At 38.5% G+C, this 20,382-nt stretch overlaps 1 protein-coding gene across 5 annotated transcripts in view; it reads left to right on the top strand.

Moving 5' to 3' along the window:
• The first annotated feature begins 9,667 nt into the window (after window positions 1–9,667).
• Window positions 9,668–20,382, top strand: part of LOC114508028 (gamma-secretase activating protein) — an 85,617-nt gene continuing 74,902 nt past the window's right edge. For 3 of the 5 annotated variants that reach the window (XR_004899646.1, XR_004899647.1, XM_028526018.2), the window contains exon 1: window positions 9,668–9,870. Coding sequence is in view for 3 of the 5 variants with exons in the window: in XM_028526018.2 (XP_028381819.1) it covers window positions 9,762–9,870 (109 nt within the window). In the remaining 2 variants the exon portion in view is untranslated. The remainder of the gene's footprint in view (window positions 9,871–20,382) is intronic. The other 2 variants (XM_036010717.1, XM_036010716.1) reach the window with 1 other exon arrangement.

The following is a 20,382-nucleotide window of genomic DNA, read 5'->3' on the forward strand; positions in this document are numbered from 1 at the left end:
ATTGACATCCTACACATTTTCTTCATCTAAGACAGGAATTTTATTTAGATATGTTTAAAAATAGAAGATATAGTCCTATTCCTTACCAGTAACACATGAAATTCCAAACACTGTCTCAACTTTTAACAATAGTTACATCTATGAACTGTAACTATATAAAGTTTTTTATTAAACCTTAGGTATATGTTAATATTTTTAATTTTAAAAACTAGTTTTAATTTTCTTTTAACTTGCCTTCACTCTGATATCAGTAGTAAAATTATTGTTCAAGCTTTAAGGGACCCTTGGCCTAACCTTTTGTGCTAATTTTTGTCATCTGTAGTTGCAGAGATGTCTGAATGCCAAGGGACATAATATATTGTTATTATATGTTATGTTTATATATATTATATATATGAGCTGACACTGTTTAGCATTGATTGATAGAATAACTGTTTAAATCAACTTATCATTTATGTTAGTAGGAGAGTATGCTCCCTGCAATTTATTGAAAAGATGACTGAAATAGACCTTTTAAGGAAATGTTCTAAATAATAATAGACCTATGACTGGAGGGAGATAAAGGATTGCCATTTAACAAGATGGTGTAGACAATAGTTTAAATCCATGCTAAAGGAATTATGCCTGAATGCTTCACCAAGTTCCTTTTACAATTTAGCTAATGGAGACTTCCGGCCAAGACAGAGGTATAGGTGGACACACTGTGCCTCCTCGCACAACCAAAATAAGGACAACAATTTAAAAACAAAAAGCAACCAGTACTGAGAGAAAATTGAACTGTATGGAAGTTCGACAACCAAGGAGTAAAAGTAAACACATTCATCCAGACCAGTAGGAGGGGTAGAGTCGGGCAGCTGGGCAGAGAGGGGTTGTCGAAAAGCAGTGGCTGGCAGACCCAGACAGGCAGCAGATTGTGGAGGGGTGCAGCGCACAAGGCGGCTGGTGGGCCAGGCAGGCCCACATTTGTGCACAGATAAACCATGCGAAACTGGGGAGCGAGACAGACCGCACAACCCAGGGCCCCAGAGTGGGGAAATAAAGCCTCAAAACACCAATTGAAAACACCTGTGGGGGTTGAGGCGCCAGGAGAAATTCCCAGCCTCACAGGAGAGTTCGTTGGAGAGACCCACAGGGTCCCAGGACCTACACAAACCCACCCACCCAGGAATCAGCATCAGAAGGGCCCAATTTGCTTGTGGGAAGCAGGAGAAGTGACTGAAATCCAGCAGAGAGCGGAGCAAGCACCATTGTTCCATCTCGGACCCCTGCCCCACATATGGTGTCACAATGCAGTGATGTGGGTAGCCCTGCCCTGGTGAACACCTAAGACTCTGCCCCTCACTATGTAACAGGTGCATCAATACCAAAAAAAAAAAAAATGGCCCAAACGAAAGAACAGATCAAAGCTCCAGAAAAAAATACAGCTAAGCAATAGCCAACCTATCAGATGCACAGTTCAAAACACTGGTAATCAGGATGCTCACAGAATTGGTTGAATTTGGTCACAAATTAGATGAAAAAATGAAGGCTACGCTAAGTGAAATGAAGGGAAATGTACAGGGAACCAATAGTGATGGGAAGGAAACTGGGACTCAAATCAATGGAATGGACCAGAAGAAACAAAGAAACATCCAACTAGGAAAGAATGAAGGAACAAGAATTCCAAAAATGAGGAGAGGCTCAGGAACCTCCAGGACATCTTTAAACATTCCAACATCTGAATTATAGGGGTACCAGAAGGAGAAGAGGAAGAGCAACAAGTGGAAAAGTTATTTGAAAAATTAATAAAGGAGAGCTTTCCCATTCTGGCAAAGGAAATAGACTTCAAGGAAGTCCAGAAAGCTCAGAGAGTCCCAAAGAAGTTGGACCCAAGGAGGAACACACCAAGGCACATCATAATTACATTATCCGAGATTAAAATGAAGGAGAGAATCTTAAAAGCAGCAAGAGATAGCTCTGGCTGGTGTGGCTCAGTGGATTGAGCACTGACCTGTGAACCAAAGGGTCACAGGTTCAATTCTCAGCCAGGGCACATGCCTGGGTTGCAGGCCAGGTCCCCAGTTGAGGGTGCATGAAATGAAACCACACATTGGTGTTTCTTCCCCCCTTTCTCTCACCTTTCCCCTCTCTCTAAAAAGAAATAAATAAAATCTTAGAAAAAAAAGGCAGCAAGAAATCAGGAGACAGTCACCTACAAAGGAGTTCTCATCAGACTGTCAGCTGATTTCTCAAAAGACACCTTGCAGGCAAGAAGGGGCTGGAAAGATGTATTCCAGTCATGAAAGGCAAGGACCTCCATCCAAGATTGCTCTAGCCAACAAAGCTTTCATTTAGAATGGAAGGGCAGATGAAGTGCTTCTCAGATAAGGTCAAGTTAAAGGAGTTCATCATCGCCAAGCCCTTTTTATGTGAAATGTTAAAGGGACTTATCTAAGAAAAAGAAGATAAAAAACATGTACAGTAAAAGGACAACAAACTCACAATTATTAACAACCACAGCTAAAACAAAAACAAACTAAGCAAATAACTAGAACAGGAACAGAACCATAGAAACGGAGATCACATGGAGGGTTAGCAACAGGGGAGTGGGAGGAGGAGAAAAAGGGAAAAGGTACAGAGAATAAGTAGCATAGATGGTAGGTAGAAAATAGACAGAGGGAGGGTCAGAATAGTATGGGAAATGTAGAAGCTAAAGAACTCATAAGTATGACACATGGATATGAACTAAAGGGGGAAATGTGGGTTGGAGAGGATGTGCAGGGTATAGGGGAGTGAAGGAGGGAAATGGGACAACTGTAATAATATAATCAATAAAGTATATTAAAAAGAAACAAGAATAATTGCAAATAAACAATTTAACCTTACATATAAAGGTACTAGACAAAGAGCCACAAAGTCCAAAGTAAGTAAATGAAAGGAAATAATAAAGATCAGAGCAGAAATAAATGAAATAGAGTCTATAAACAATACAAAACATCTATGAAACCAGGAGCTGGTTCTTTGAAAAGATAAACAAGATTGATAAGCCTTTAATAAAAGTCATCAAGAAAAAAAGAGAAAGGACCCAAATAAATAATATCAGAAATGAAAGAAGAGAAGTAACAACTGACATGAGAGAATTACAAAGGATCCCAAGAAAATACTTCAAACAATTATGTGCCAAAAAGTTGGACAACCTGGAAGAAATGGATAGATTCCTAGAAACATACAATCTCAAAGACTGAATCAAGAAGAAAGAAAATCTGACCAGGCCAGTCACAATCATCAAATCAATGCAGTAGTAAAGAAACTCCCAAGAAACAAAACTCCTCGACTGGATGGCTTCACAGGTGAATTTTACAACATGCGAAGAAGAATTAACACCTATCCTTCTTAATCTATTTCCAAAAATTTTAGAGAGTGGAAGACTCAAACTCATTTTAGAGGCCAGCAGTATTCTGATTCCCAAACCAGATAAAGTCACTACAAAGAAAGAAAAGTATAGGCCAATATATTTGATGAACATAGATACAAACATCTTCAACAAAATATTAGCAAACTCAATTCAGCAATATGTTAAAAAATCACACACCATGATCAAATGGGATTTATTCCTGAGATGTAAGTTTTGTTTGATATCCACAAATCAATTTATGTGATATACCACATAAACAAAGCGAAGGATAAAAATCATATGATCATATCAATAGATGCAGAAAAGGCATTTGACAAAATCCAGCACCCACTTATGTTAGAAATTCTCAGCAAAGTGGGAATAGAGGAAACATACCTCAATATAATAAAAAGCCATATATGGCAAGTCCATATATGGGTTTGGTAATATCATACTCAACAGGGAAAAACTAAAAGCATTTACCTTAAAACCAGGAACAAGACAGAGATTTCCACTTTTACCACTCTTATTCAACATCGTACTGGAAGTCCTAGCCACAGTAATCAGACAAGAAGAAATAAAAGGCATTCAAATTGGAAAGGAAGGAGTAAATTGTCCTTAGTTGCAGATGACATGATACTATATAAAGAGAACCCTACAAAGTCCAGAAAAACACTACCAGAACTGATGAGTGAATTCACTAAAGTAGCAGGATACAAAATAAATGCTCAGAAACTCATTGCATTTTTATACACCAATAATGAACTAATACAAAGGGAAACTAAGAAAACAGTACCATTTATTGCCCTGACCAGGTAGCTCAGTTGGGTGGAAAGTTGTCCCTTACACCAAAAGGTTGAGGGTTTGATTCCAGACAGGGTACATACCTAGGTTGTGAGTTCTATCCCTGGTTGGGGTATGTACAGGAGGCAACTGATGGATGTTTCTTTCTCTCTCCCTTTCTCTTTCTCTAAAATCAATGAAAAAACCATATCCTTGAGTGAGATTAAAAAAAGTCCCATTTATAATTCAATAAAAACACCTAGAATAAATTTAACCAGGAATGTAAAAGAGCTGTACTCAGAAAATTATAAGACATTGGAGAAATAAACTGAAGAAGATATGAATAAATGGAACAGTATAGTGTATAGGAAGAATTGACATCATTAAAATATCCATATTACCTGAAGCAATCTACAGAGTCAATGCAATTCCTACCAAGATACCAATGTTGTATTTCACTGAAAAGGAACAAATAATCCAAAAATTTATATGGAACCACAAAAGACTCTGAATAGCAACAGCAATCTTGAGAAAGAACAAATTTGGAGGTATTATATTACCCAATATCAAAGTATACTTAAAGGCTTTAGTAATCAAAACAGCATGGTACTGGCATGAAAACAGACATATAGATTAATGGAACAGAATAGAGAGCCCAGAAATAAACCCATACCTTTATGGTCAATTAGTATTTGACAAATGAGGCAAGAATATACAATGGGGTAAAGTTAGTTATTCAGTAAATGGTATTGGGAAAATTGGACAGATTCATGAAAAAAAAAACAAAACTAGAACACCTTCCTACACCATACATAAGAATAAACTCAGAATGGATTAAAGACTTAAATGTCAAATAAAGTCTTAAAAAAAAATGCCCTGGCTGGTGTGGCTTAGTGGACTGAGCACTGTCCTCCAAACCAAAAGGTCGCTGGTTCAATTCCCAGTCAGGGCACAGGGTTGCAGGCCAGGTTCCCAGTTGGGGGCATGCAAGAGGTAACCTTACACATTGATGTTTCTCTCCCTTTCTCGTTCCCTTCCCCTCTCTAACAAAGTAAATAAATAATAAAATCTTTAAAAAAAGACTTAAATGTTAGACTTGAAAACATAAAAATCTTTAGAAGAAAACATAGGTTGTAAAATCTCAGACATTTCTTGTAGTAATATTTTTTCTGATATATCTCCTTGGAAAAGGGAAATAAAGTGAAAAATGAACAAATATAGCTATATCAAACTAAAAAGTTTTTGCACAGCAAAGGAAACATCAACAAAATGAAATGACAACCTACTGAATATTCCCCAATAAGACTTCTGATATGGGGTTAATATCCAAAATTTATAAAGAACTCATACTACTCAATCTTCAAAAAACCAAACAATCCAATTATAAAGGGGGCAAAGGATCTGAATAGACACTTCTCCAAAAAGAACATACAAATGGCTAGACATATGAAAAGCTACTCAGCATCACTAATCATCAGAGAAAAGCAAATTAAAACTACAATGAGGCATCACCTCATGCTTATCAGAATGTCTATCATTAATAAATTAACAAACAACAAGTGTTGGCAAGGATGTAAAGAATAGGGAGCACTCATACACTGTTGATAGGAATGCAGATTGGTGTAGCCACTGTGGAAAATAGTATGAAGTTTTCTCAAAAAATTAAAAATGAAACTGCCTTATGACCCAGCGATTCCATTTCTGGGTATACATATCTAATGAAACCAAAATACTAATTCAAAATAACGTAAGTACCCCTATGTCATTGCAGCTTTATTTACAATACTGAAGATATGGTAGCAGCCCAAGTGCCAATCAATAGACTAGTAGATAAGAAAGCCATGATACATATATAAAGTGGAAAATTACTTGGTCATAAAAATGAATGTAATCTTAGCATTTGCAACAACATAGATTAACCTAAAGGGTATTAGGTTAAGTGAAATAAGTCAGTCAGAGAAAGACAAATATATGATTTCACTTATTTATGAGATCTAAAGAATAAAACAGACTCATAGATGCAGCAAAAAAACTAATGCTTGACAGAGGGGAGTGGAGGGAAATTGGGGGACTGGACAAAAAAGGATACAGGGTTAAGAAGCACAAATTGGTAGTTACCAATAGTCATAGAGATGAAAAGTAGAGCATAGGGAATATAGTCAATAATATTGTAATAACTATATATGTTGTTAGGTGGGTATTAGACTTATTTCAGGTTTGCTTTGTAAAGTATATGATTGTCTAATCATTATGCTGTACACCTGAGACTAACACAAAATAATATGAATATAAACTGTAAGTGAAAAATATAATTTTAAAATATATGTTCTTTTAACACATTTATTGTTCTACTGAATGTAAATTTGAAACCTAGTATCTTCAGTTCTTTCCTTAGAAAACATGCAGTTTTAGACTTTTGAATTAGATTTCTTAAATAGGCCATTTTTTAACTTCTTCAAAATCAAGTTGTATAGCTTACCACCTCCAGGAGCTCTTCTTGGTTAGGAGTGTGGAGTAGAACTTTTCATTTTAACATCTCTGTTAAAGAAATTATTGTCACTTATAAATAGTTCACTAAACCCGCATTTCCTTCCTTCAACTTTAAATTTCAAGATAAAATTACAAAGAACTTAATGTGTAGTGAATAAACCAAGCTGTGTGATTTCTTACTATTGTCCCAGAATTCCACCTCAGTTAAGGTGTGGTATTTGGATAACTAGATATGTTCATGCTGTAAGGTAATTTAAGAATCATCTAATTCAATTCACCAGACCTAATCAACACAAACACCTGTAGCAGGAGACTTGCGTTCTGTTCCCAGCTTTGTGTTTAACTAGTTTTGCTACTTTAGGCCAGACACTCATTCACCTTTTTGAGTCTCAGTGTTCTCATTTATAAAATAAAGTTTTTGATTACAAAATATTTAAGTCTCCAATTATAGGCTATACTTTAATTTTAATGAGCATAATGGTTTATTCTTAAAATCTCTAACAAGCAAAACTACTTTTACTCTATCCAAAAGCCAATTCCAGTGCTTAATGATTCCATGAGGCACGTTCTTCCCGCTCCCCCGCAACTTTATTGAGGTAAAATTGACAAATATAATTGTATGTATGTAAAGTGTACAATGTGACAGTTTTATATAAATTGTGAAGTGATTACCACAATCAAGTTCACACACCCATTAGCCCTGGCTGGTGGCTCAGGGGACTGAGTGCCAGCCTGCAAACCAAAGAGTCACAGGTTTGATTCCCAGTTCAGGGGACATGCCTGGGTTGCAGGCCAGGTCCCCAGTTGGGGGCTTGTGAGAGGCAACAGATTGAAGTATCTCTCACACATCGCTGTTTCTCCTCTCTTTCTTCCTCCCTTGCCCTCTCTCTAAAAATAAAAAATAAAACCTTTAAAAAGTTAACACATCCATCAATGAAGCAGATTTTTAGATATAGAAGATATGAGTCTCCAGTTCTGTCCTCTCTAGAGTTGAAGGATAATCTATCATTCTTCTGTTAACCCTTTGCAAATTTAAGTAGTAAGTCACCATGTACCAATCTTTTCCCATAGCAAATGATCTTCAAGTTGTCATTCAAATACTCCCTTCATGGTTTTGGCCATGTATTTCTGCTATTTTGGTTATTGTTTATTACCTTCTCTGTTCTTTTTTACTTAAATTTATTTTGAAGAGAATTTTATATAAATCTCTGCTTGATGAGGACTATAAAATTAATCTTTCTTGGCAAAAACAGAGGTTAACTGTGAAAATAACAGAAATTTACTGAACTTTTAAAATAGGCAAGTGAAGACATCTCTGTATGGTAAAGGCAACAAGCTTCATGTACTATGAAACATTCTTGCAGCAGTGCCCCATGACTTCAGTGGCCTTCCTTTTATGCACCAGCAACATTAGCAGCCTTATTGGCATTTCTGTTAAACCTTCATGCACTTTACAGATGGGGAGGATTTTCTGATGAGTATGGTGGTAAGTAATGGAATTCCACCTAAAATCATCCACTATGTCAATTGGAGAAACACATCTCTAGGACAAAATCAAGGGTTTCCTTTTACCTTTATTTAGAATAGTTTTCAAACCATAGCAAGCCTAAGAATCACCTGATGCTCTGGCTAACATGCACATTTTTGCGCCTAGCCCAAGTCTAGACTAGAGACCAGGAGCCTGCATTATAAAACAGCTTCCCGGATGACTGCAATGCAAGTAGTTTTCAGGCCCTAGCTTTGAAAAACAGGCGACAAGCCATTTTTTCATCTATTACTGTCTTTACTCACTCTTCGATAACTGTTGAGCACCTTCAAGGTACTCTGTTAGCCCCTGGTAGAAGGCAAAGGGGCAGAGAGGTGTGCCGAGACTCGAGGTTCAATTTTTATGTCTCAAGGCAGCATATGATTGTCAAATGAGGTGCACTAGCAATACCTCTCTAGGAGTTCAGGGCTGGGAAGGTAGCTGTGGGCTGCCATTGTGGGAAGGCTTTGTGGGCCTGGTGATTTTTTTCACAGGAAGAAGAGTAGAATCAGAGGGGGTCTGGAAGCTGGAGGTGAAAGGCTGAAAGGGTCTAATAAAGTGTAGGCATTTAATTCCTGGGCAGTCAGCTGTTACTCAAGAACTGAGGACAGCTCTGTTTTAGGGCAAATAATAACCTGGTGTTGATGTTCAGGAGGGATTGGAGCTGGCAGTGCCAAAGGCAACCGCTAAACTTATGCTGCTAAGGGCAGGAATGAAAAGAAAGCTGGGATACATATATTTATAGCCACGGGGAGGACGAGGTGCCCAAGGAGGCAGGTGCCCTCAAAAGAATGAGAGGGCCTTTTAAAAGGCTAACCACAGCGGGATTCCTAAACAATTCTGCTTCACTGAAGCCAATGGTGGGAAACCCATAAACAGACAGTGACGGTCTGTGTTAACCTGATTAACCCTTTCCAGTGTCTTCATTATCTCTCTTAAAACAGAAGCATCTTCTTCACTCGCTGTCTTGCTACCTACCACCTAAATACTACTGATAAAACATTCCCACGTTGAAACTGGGTCTAGTAGACTCCAAATAACGCCCATTTCTTCTCCCTCGATGAACTTGAACCTTTTCAGGAGATCCAGGTACTAACACCTCTAGCCAAGTGGGTTCTAAACTTTACTGCACAGTGGAATAACGTGGGGATTTTTAAAAAGAAATAAAGGGGAAAAAAAAGAAAAATGCCTACCGACCACACATAATGGGGCAACATAGTTTGGAAACCACATCTCCAGAGCCCTTAAAAAAAAAAAAAACCCAATTCTCCCGCCCTTTCTGTCCCCCGCGCGGAGGGTGCACGTTGAGGGTTCGGGGCCTGGGTGGGCCTGTTACCAGCGCCTCGGTTTCCCTTGGCCCAAGCCCAGGGTGCCTGCTCGCGGGTCCGGAGCTCGGCGCGGGCCGGGAGGAGGCGGTGCTCTGGGGTGTCTCCAGCTGGGACACGGCAGAACCGAAAGCGGCCCGCGCGGAGAGGCGGGGAGAGGAAGGAGGGGGCGGGAGCAGGGAGTGAGGGGTGAGGTGGCAAACGCCCGGCAGGGAATGCCAGCGGTGCGGGGCCCCGGAGCCGCCCGGTGGCCGCGTCCGGGGGGATGGCTCTCCATCTGGTCACCGACTTTGATCTCCGGAAGGACGCGCTCCCGTGGCTGCGGGCGCAGCGGGCGTCGTGGACGGGCGCTGGGGCCCGGGGCGGCTGCGCAGGTGCTGGCGGCGCGGGTCCGGGTGCCGGACCGCCGGTGGGGGCAGGCAAGGCGGGGAGGCTGAGCCGTTCAACCTAGGGTTCCCAGGCTGGGCCGAGGTGGTGGGCACAGACCAGACTCCGGTGGTAGGGGGTTGTTGGGGAGGGGGGGTGACCCGCAGCTTGTGGCCCCGGCCATCCTGTGAAGGTTAGAGCCGAAGGCATGCGCTTCCCTCTGTGGAGTCCGGGACGTGCCACCCTCACCCCCGGCCACTGGGTGGAGGTAGGTGGGGCAGCCCCTGGGCAAGGTCGCGGCTGGGCTACATTTCTTTTTTCAGCGAGTCCTCCAGCCGCTGGCTTGCTTGTTGGCCGCAGTAGTTCACCTTTAGTAGAAAGGCCGGGGGGTACTGGGCACCCTCAGCATCATCTCACCTGGGAGAGCGGGAGGGGCAGCTGCGGAGACTCCGCTCCCTCCGCCCCGGCCTGCGGCGCGGGGCAGGGGGTCGTTCCTCACGCTTCACTCGCGTCTCACCTGCGGAGGGAAGAAGGTTCGTCGTCCACATAGGGCTCTGACAGGACTAGGAGCCCCTGGAAGTTCTTGGGTTACGAGAAAGAAAGGAATCGCGGCCACCAAGAAAATGATATAAATACTTAACAATTGCAGTTTGTCTCCACACACGTGAGACGTGTTTCTGCATCTATGTGACCAGTGCCCGTGGTGTAGGGACGTGCCGCTGGGGTGTGAAGTGCGAGGGGGCTGCGAGCCCTGCACTGACACCAGCCTGCTGCGTTACCGGAAGCACCGAGCCCACCACCCGCAGCTCGCCGGCTGCCAGGCCGCCGAGGGTGGCCTGAGACAGACTGACAGAGGCTCAGGTTTCCTGCCCAGCTTCCTCAGGGGGGACTGGAATACATTACGGCAGTTGAGGCTTTGTTCACAAAAAAATCCTTTATTTGACTTTTGATCAGGGACTTTTGAACCTTCCCAGCGTGGATCAATCAAAACTTTAAAGAAGAGGAACTCTCTGTGATTTCCTGTGTTAATTTTTTTTTTTTTTAAAGAAGTGTGTTGCAAACAGTGGTGCATCTTCAGGGCTTATATCCAGCTTCAAAGCAGTGATAACCCTCGGATCCCGCCTTGTGCACAGTAACTACCCCCGCCCCCGCCCCGTACTTGTCTTGCTTTTTTTCTCCTGCTTTTCCTTAAACACTGCAGACCACTGGAGAACATTTATTTTTGGAAGAGCTCTCAAATTTACAACTCCTTTTCCCTTAATTCTGGTGAAAGTTTTCTATCCCAGCCTCATTATCTTTACACTTTGCTGTGTTAGTTGTTAGTTCCAAATAACAAGTCTTGTTTTTGTAGCTCAAGGCTAGTGTTTGACTAGTGAGTTTGATTAATGACTAGTGTTATTATTAGAAAAACTTCTCGTTTTGGGGGAAATTTAAAAAAGTCTCCTGAATATCTACAGGGTTTTTGAAGGTGTCACTTTTAAAATACATTTGGCAGCTCCACCCCAAAGTGGTCTTTTCTCTGAACATCCACCTTATATAGCTAAACAGCAGTTGTCTGCAAATGAGAAGTTAGATGAAGTGTGAAATGCCACAGTCTTACGTTTCAGTAATGTGTGTGGTGATTGAAAAACCTGTGTGGGAGCCAATTAGATTTTGGCTTCCTTGTGTCTTTCACTTATCTGTAAAGAAATGTAAACATGTGCATTGACATTCCACTGAACAGCAGGTACTCTTGGGTCCTCAGAAAGTAAGCTTACTAGAAATACTAGATTTTTAATCTACATATTAAAACTTTAAAGAAGGGAAACTCTGTTTTCCCAGGTGTTAAAAATTTTTTTAAAAGCAGTGTGCTGTAATCAATATATATGTAGTATTTTACTCTTGCAGAGCGCCTTAGCAAACATATTAATGTTATACTAAAAGAAATTGTTACTACTGATAATCACCAGTGGGTGGTAGCTCAAAAAAAAAAAACAACCCACCAAAACTAAAGCAAAAACCCTCACCTCAAGTTAATTCCTCTTCTGCTATAATTTGTAGCACTGGCAGGAGAATCTGGGATTCTATTTTATTTCTAGTACAGACATATCTGTGTCAATTATTTTCCTTTCAAAGTCAGCTTTTCAAATGTAAATTGTAATGTCTACTGTCTGCACACTTGCTATCTAAATTTGCAGCCTTAATGTTTTTATATCAACAAATACAAGTGAAGATTTCGTAGTGGTGCTAAGTAGTACTCGTGAAGTATGACATATTCCTGGGAAAATAGCAAAGGCTAACCATGAAAATTGAGTCTTAACCAGAAGTCAAGGAATATATAATTTCATTTTGTTTGCTTGTGAATTTCGAATGAATGAAACCATACTATATGTGTTCTTTTTGCTTTTTCTCCCTTCAGGTTGTGAGATTTATCCATATTGACTGTTGTAGCTTTAGGTCATTAGTTCTCACTGCTATGTAGTATTCCATTATGTGAATATACAGCAATATGGTGGACAGGGAGTAAACTGCTTTGATCTTTTCATGGAAGGACTTGTCCCAGGTGCTGTGAGTGTGGTCAGCAGGTGGTCTTCAGCTGTTGGACCTTTCAGGGATTGTTTATATTCTAAAAGCTTTATAGCTTTGCTCTTCACATTTTGTTTTAATTGATATGGAAATTTATTTTTGTGTGCGATATGATGTAGAGATCCAATTTTATTGTTTTTCCATATTAGTAGCTAATTGTTTTAATATTACTAACCAGAGAGCCTTGCCTCTTCCCATTGACAGCAAAGCCACTTCTGTCACACATCGAGTTTATTTTGTTTTTCTTTTTAGAGGCTTAAAACAACATTTATTATCCTCCAGTTTCTGTGGGTCAGGAATCTGAGCAAAAATGAGTTTTGGGTCTCTTTTTCTTGCTTCTTAATTATCATTTTCCCGTACTGTCTGTCAACACTGTCCTTTGTTTTCCCTTTTTCTTTCCCTGCTTTCCTAGTCTTCTTCTCTCCTGTTTATTGCTTCTTAACTAATCACCCCATTCTTGCCTTTTCTCACTTTATTCACAATATGCATTTGAAATCACATAATGATATTTACTTCATAAGTTTAGCAGTTATAATATCTGATCATATTGAGTTTGAGGAGTTATGTGAATTATTTACAGATTATAAATGTTACAGGTATAGTCATATTTTGTCACCTCTTGATCTGTGTATTAGGAACTAGTTTAAATTTTTGTATAAGGCTGCGAGGTCCCCCACCCCCTGTATAGGCACTGTGAAGGCAAGAAATACTTCACAGTATTTTTGACTTTTGCTCAGTGGTTGGGAACATAATTTATACATTTGGCAAACATCTTCCTGTAAAGTGAAATCACTTGTGCTTAGCAAATAATAGGTTGAAATGGACAAGAATATCTGGCAAACCAGCTTCAACTTTACATGAGCTATGATTTGCCAGTACCTCTAACATCTAGGCATTCCCCTTTTCTTTAGTAGATTTACATGTGCAAGTATCTCATCTATCAAAATGCTACATTTTTTTTTTCCTTCATGAGCACTGAGTACACTGGACTGTAGAGTTAAACCTCATTTCCTCATTTGAAATTGCTAAACTTCCTCCTCTGGACTTTCCAGTGATGAGCTGCTGGGAGAAGAGTCAGGATGAATAAGCAAAGAGGTTATTGAATAGTTCTTTTATTTATTTTTTTATTCTTATTACTTTTTTTGCAATACTATATACTTTCCCCTTATATTCTCTCAAGGGGGTATCTAAAACATGAGCAACCAAGCAGGGGAGGAGGGGCTGATAGGTTAAGGGTGTGTGTGTGGTGAGACATTGGTCTCTGGATTTCCACCAATGCCCAATTTGTGTAATTCAAATGTCTTTGAGGGGAGAACCATGTACATAACTGCAGGGTTAGTTAAACTGCAATTATTACAGCCTAACAGACCCAAGAAGGCATTCTCTTTGTTGTTTCTTTTAACTGTCTACCATGGCTACATTATAAACTGGTCCTAGTTATGCTATCTAATGAATATTGTTTAATATATAAGGGTGGACAAAAGTAGGCCTACATTTCATATGGAAAATAATATAATAATAAATAAAAACACAAGAATAAACTCTGTGTTTTGCATACTCACAACTGTAAACCTATATTTTGCCCACCCCTGTATATTATATGTAGTTTAGTTGTTCCCAACTCTGGCTGCACATTAGAGCCACTTGGGGAACTTAAAAACACATATGGTAGTGACTAGGCCCCTTACCAGCACAATAAAATCATAGTATTTGGGGGTATGGGTTGGGGATCCATGTTCTTTTAAAAGCTCTCTTGAAGATTCTAATGCACAGCCAGAGTTGAGAACTACTGGTTTAATGGGGTAAGCATATATCATTTGTTGTGATCTGTACTTATTGGAGAATTTTTTTTCTTTTAATTTTTTAGTGATTTAAAAATAGATGTGCTTTTGCAAGGAAATTGGATTTTTGTAGCAAGATTTCTTGTAAAGGAGTTTCTTATCTTAGCTGAAACCTTTTAAGTGTACTTTCGAGAAGGTCTCTTCCACCATCCTTATAATTTTGAGAAAAAAAATACTCCTCAAAATATTGACACACTGCATTCCAGAAGTTTTGAGTCATATGCAGGGTGAAAAGAAACTCACCCTCTAAAATTCTCTTTAGATGTCTACAGAATCTACCTGAAAAGGATTTTTCACTAATTATCCATTTTCCCATTGTAAGCGTGGTACAGGAAACAGTTCATTTTCTTTACCATTTTCTAGTTTTGAATTTAGTCTGTGCCACTTTTACCATGTATGATACTGGCCAAGTATCTTAACCTCATTTCAACTCAATTGTTTTGTCATTACAATGGGCCCATAATAATTTACATGGTATGGGTGAGAGAGAACTGAGGACTTTGAAAATTTAGCAGCAAGCTGATTGAATCACATTATTCTCCTAAAAGACCAAGTGATTATCCTTATTTTTGTAATCAGTAGGAAATATGTATGACAGCTCAATATATATTGAAAAGTGTGTATACCATATATAAAAAAAATTTCCCCCCGTTTCTTCCCTGCCCCCAGAAGATTCACACAGCTTTTTCCTGTCAGGAGTAGGGAAGAGAGAATTTAGGATGATTCCTAAATTCTTTCTTTTTTCTTTTTCTTTTTGTTCTTGTTTTTTCTATTACAGTTGTCCTAATTTTTACCCCTTTGCCCTCCTCTGTCCAGCCCACCCCCACTCCCATAGTTGGTCTCCACATGGTTGTCCATGTCCATGGGTTATTCATGCATGTTCTTTGACTAACCCCTCCCTCTTCTTTCCACCATTCTCCTTATTCCCCCTTTCTTCCAACAGCTGTCCATCTGTTCCCTGTTTCCATATTTCTGGTTCCGTTTTGCTCATTAGTTTATTTTGTTCATTAGATTCCTCTTATAAATGAGATCATATGGTATTTGTTTTTCCCCACCTGGCTTATTTCACTTAGCATAGTAGTATCCAGTTCCATCCATGCTGTCACAAAGGGTAGGAATTCCTTCTTCTTTCTTTCTGCTGCATAATATTCCATTGTGTAATGTACCACAGTTTTTTAATCCATCATATACTGTTGGGCATCTGGACTGTTTCCAGTGCTTGACTATTGTAAATAGCACCGCAGTGAACAGAGGGGTGCATGTTCTTTTGAATTGGTGTTTTGGGATTCTTAGGTTATATTTCAGCAGTAGAATTGCTGGGTCAAAATGTAGTTACATTTTTAATTTTTTGAGGAAATTACATACTGTTTTCCACAGTGGCTACACTAGTCTGCATTCCCACCAACAGTACACTAGAGTTCCGTTTTCTCCACATCCTTGCCAGCACTTGTCATTTGTTGATTTATTAATGATAGCCATTCTGACAGGTGTGAGAGGATATCTCTTTGTGGTTTTAATTTTCATTTCTCTGATGATTTGTGATATTGAACATCTTTTCATACGTCTTTGTGCCATCTGTATGTCCTCCTTGGAGAAGTGTCTATTCAGATCCTTTACCCATTTTTTAATTGGATTGTTTGTCTTCCTGGTGTTTAGTCTTATGAGTTCTTTATATAATTTGGAAATTAAAACATTGTCCAATGTATCATTGACAAATATGTTCTCCTACACAGTTGGTTACCTTTTCATTTTGATGATGGTTTCTTTAGCTTTGCAGAAGATTTTTAATTTGATGTAGTCCCATTTGTTTTTTTTTTCTTTATTTCCCTTGCCTCAGGATATATATTGGCAAATATATCGCTATGTGGGATAGCTGAAATTTTACTGCCTATGTTTTCCACTAGGACTTTTATGGTATCACAGTTTCTATTTAAGTCTTTTATCCATTTTGAATTTATCCTGGTGTATGGTATAAGTTGGTGGTCTTGTTTCATTTTTTTGCATGTACCAGTCTAGGTCTCCCAATACCATTTGCTGAAGAGGCTATTTTTACTCCATTGTATGCTCATGCCCCCTTTGTCAAACATTAATTGACTATAGATACATGGGTTTATATCTGGGCTCTCTATTCTGTTCCATTGATCATTGTGTCTGTTGTTTTACCAATACCAGACTGTTTTGATTATAGTGGCCTTGTAGTATAGTTTGATATCAGGTACTGTGTTCCCTCCAACTTTGTTCTTTCTCAAGATTGCTGTGGAAGTTCAGGGTCTTTTTTGTTTCCATATACATTTTTGAAGCATTTGTTCTAGATCTGTGAAATATTCGTATTTTAATAGGAATTATAGTGAATCTATAGATTGCTTTGGGTAATATGGACATTTTAAAAAAAATATTTTATTTATTTATTTTTTATAGAGGGAAGGGAAGGAGATAGAGAGAGAGAGAGAAACACCAATTTGCGGTTGCTGGGGGTTATGGCCTACAACCCAGGAATGTGCCCTGGCTGGGAATTGAGCCTGGGACACTTTGGTTCCCAGCCCACACTCAATCCACTGAGCTACGCCAGCCAGGGCTGTAATATGGACATTTTAATGATGTTTATTCTTCCAATCCATGACCAGGGTATAAGCTTCCATTTATTTGTATCTTCCTCAATTTCTTTCTTCAGTGTTCTATAGTTTTCCAAGTATAGGTCTTTTACCTCCTTGGTTAAATTTATTCCTAGGATTTTTTTGTTGTTGTTGCTATAGTACATGGAATTTATTTCTTAGTTTCTCTTTCTGATTGTTCATCGTTGGTGTACAAAAGAGCCATTGATTCCTGAATATTGACTTTGTATCCCCGCTACTTTGCCAAATTCACTTATTAGGTCAGGTAGTTTTTTGGTGGAGCTTATAGGGTTTTTTGTGTATACTATCATGTTGTTAGCATATAATGAGAGTTTTACTTCCTCCTTTCCAATTTGGGTGCCTTCTATTTCTTCTTCTTGTCTGATTGCTATTGTTAGAACTTCCAGTACTATGTTGGATAAAAGTGGTAAAAGTGGACACTCCTGTGTTATTCTTGATCTTAAGGGAAATGTTTTTAGTTTTTGCCTATTGAGTATGATGTCAGCAGTAGGTTTTTGTATATAACCTTTATTATGTCAAGGAATGCTCCCTGCATTCCTACTTTGCTGACTGTTTTTTTTTTTTAATCATAAATGGGTGCTGGATTTTATCAGAAACGTTTTCTGCATCTGTTGATATAGTCATGTGATTTTGTCTTTCATTTTGTTTATGTGATATATGACATTTATTGATTTGAGAATATTTTATCATCCTTGCATCCTTGGAATATATCATACTTGATCATGGTGTGTGATATTTTTAATATATTACTGGATCTGGCTTGCTACTATTTTGTTGAGGATTTTGGCATTTGTGTTCATCAGAGTTATTGACCTGTAATTTTCTTTCTTTGTTACGTCACTACCTGGTTTTGGAATTAGAATGCTGGTCTCATATAAAGAGTTTGGGAATCTTCCCTCTTCTTGAGTATTTCTGCAGTAGTTTAAGAAGGATAGCTGTTCTTCTTTAAATGTTTGGTAAAATTTGCCTGTGAAGCCATCTTGTCCAGGGCTTTTGTGTGTCTGTGGTTTTTTGATTACTGCTTCAATTTCACTAGTTGCTATTGGTCTATTCAGATTTTCTGCTTTTTTCTGATTTAGTTTTAGAAGCTTGTATGTTTTTAAAACTGTATCCATTTTGCCCAGGTTGTCCAATTTCTTGTAGTTGTTTATAGTAATTTCTCACAATTCTTGCATTTCTGTGGTATTAGTTGTTACTTCTCCTCTTTCATTTCTCATTTTACTTATTTGGGTTTTATTTTTTTCTTGACGAATCTGGTTAACAGTTCTTCAAGTTTGTTTATCTTTTCAAAGAACCAGCTCCTTGATTCATTGATCCTTTGAATTGTTTTTTTAGGCTCTATGCCTTTTATAATTCTGCTCTGATCTTGATAATTTCCTTCCTTCTACTTGCTCTGGACTTTGTTTGCTGTTGTTCCTCTAGTTCTTTTAGATGTAGCGTTAGGCTGTTTACTTGATATTTTTCTCTTTTTTAGGTAGGCCTGTATTGCTATGAACTTCCTTCTCAGGACTGCCTTCGCTGTGTCCCATAGGTTTTGGGATGTTGTGTGCATTTTCAATTGTTTACAGATACTTTTTGTTTTCTTCCCTTGATCTCATTGTTAGCCCATTTATTATTTAATAACATGTTATTCATCCTCCCTGTTTGAACGCTTTAGAGTTTTTTCTTGAGGTTGTTTTCTAGTGTTAAGCCATTGTGATCCAAGAAGATGCTTGATATGATTTCAATTTTCTTGAATTTGTTCAGGCTTGTTTTGTGTCCTCCTATGTGGTCTATGTTTAAAAATAATCCATGTGGGCTTGAGAAGAATGTGTATTTTGTTCTTTGGCATGAAATGTTTTATAAGAATTAAGTCCATTTAATCTAGAGTGTCATTCAATTCTGTAGTACTTTTGTTGATTTTTTTTGGAAGATCTATCCTTTTTTGACAGTGGGATATTAAAATACCCTACTATGACTGTATTGCTGTCTATCTCTTTCTCAAAGTCCTCCAATATTTTCTTTATATACTTAGGTGCACCTGTATTCAGTGCATATATATTTATAAGAGTTATATCATCTTGTTGGACTTCTCCCTTAATTATTATGTAGTGACCTTCTTTGTCTCTTGTTATGGCCTTTGTTTTGAAGTCTGATGTAAGTATTACTACCCCAGCTTTTTTTAAATGTTCTTTTGCATGAAATAGTTTTTTTCATCCCTTCACTTTCAGCCTGTGTAATCTTTTGTTCTGAGGTGGATCTCTTATAGACAGCATATATGTGAGTCACATTTTCTTATCCATTCAGCTACATTATGTCCTTTGATTGGAGCACTTAATCTGTTTACATTTAATGTTATTACTCGTATGTACTTATTCATTGCCATTTTCCCCCTTTGTACTGTATTCCTCTCTCTCTCTTTCTTCTTCTTTTTTAAGTATTTTTATTGATTATGCTATTGCAGTTTTCCCAATTATCCCCCCTTGATACCCCCTCCACCCTGTCCCCCAACCCTCCAGCATTCCCCCAACCTTAGTTCATGTCTATGGATTGTACATACAAGTTCTTTGAGGTCCTCTTAATTTTTATACCATTTTTTATCTTTCCCCATCTATTTTATGCCTAATAATTATGCTTCTTCATCCCTGTACCTTTTCTGCACTATTCTTCCCTTCTCCTTTCCCACTGAAAACCCTCTGTGTGATGTCCATTTCTCTGATTCTGTTACTGTTCTGGTTGTTTGCTTAGTTTTTGTTTTCATTGTTTTTCTTTTCTTTTAGGTTCATTTGTTAATAGTTGTGAGTTTGTTGTCATTTTATTGTTCATATTTTTATCTTCTTTTTCTTAGATAAGTCCCTTTAACATTTCATATAATAAGGGCTGGGTGATGATGAACTCCTTTAACTTGACCTTATCTGGGAAGCACTTTATCTGCCCTTCCATTCTAAATGAAAGCTTTACTGGATAGAGTAATCTTGAATTTAGGTCCTTGCCTTTCATGGCTTCAAATACTTCTTTCCAGCCCCTTTTTGCCTGTAAGGTTTCTTTTGAGAAATCAGCTGATAGCCTTATGGGAACTCTTTTGTAGGTAAGTGTCTCCTTTTCTCTTGCTGCTTTTAGGATTTTCTTTTTGTCTTTAATCTTGGGTAACTTAAGGATGATGTGCCTTGGTGTGTTCCTTTTTGGGTCCAACTTCTTTGGGACTCTCTGGGCTTCCTGGACTTCCTGGGAGTCTATTTCCTTTGCCAGATTGGGGGAGTTTCCCTTCATTATTTGTTCAAATAAGTTTTCAGTTTCTTATTGTTGTTTTTTTTCTTCTGGCACCCCTATAGTTCGGATATTGGAACGTTTCAAGTTGTCCCAGAGAATCCTCAGCCTCTCTTCATTTTTTTGGATTCTTATTTCTGATCTTGTTGGATGTTTATTTTTTCCTTTTGTTCCAAACTATAGCTTTGAATCTGGTTTTCTTCTTGTTACTGTTGGTTCCCTGAATATTTTGCTT

The sequence above is a fragment of the Phyllostomus discolor genome, chromosome 10 (genome assembly GCF_004126475.2).
Source record: "Phyllostomus discolor isolate MPI-MPIP mPhyDis1 chromosome 10, mPhyDis1.pri.v3, whole genome shotgun sequence".
Classification (NCBI taxonomy): Eukaryota; Metazoa; Chordata; class Mammalia; order Chiroptera; family Phyllostomidae; genus Phyllostomus; species Phyllostomus discolor.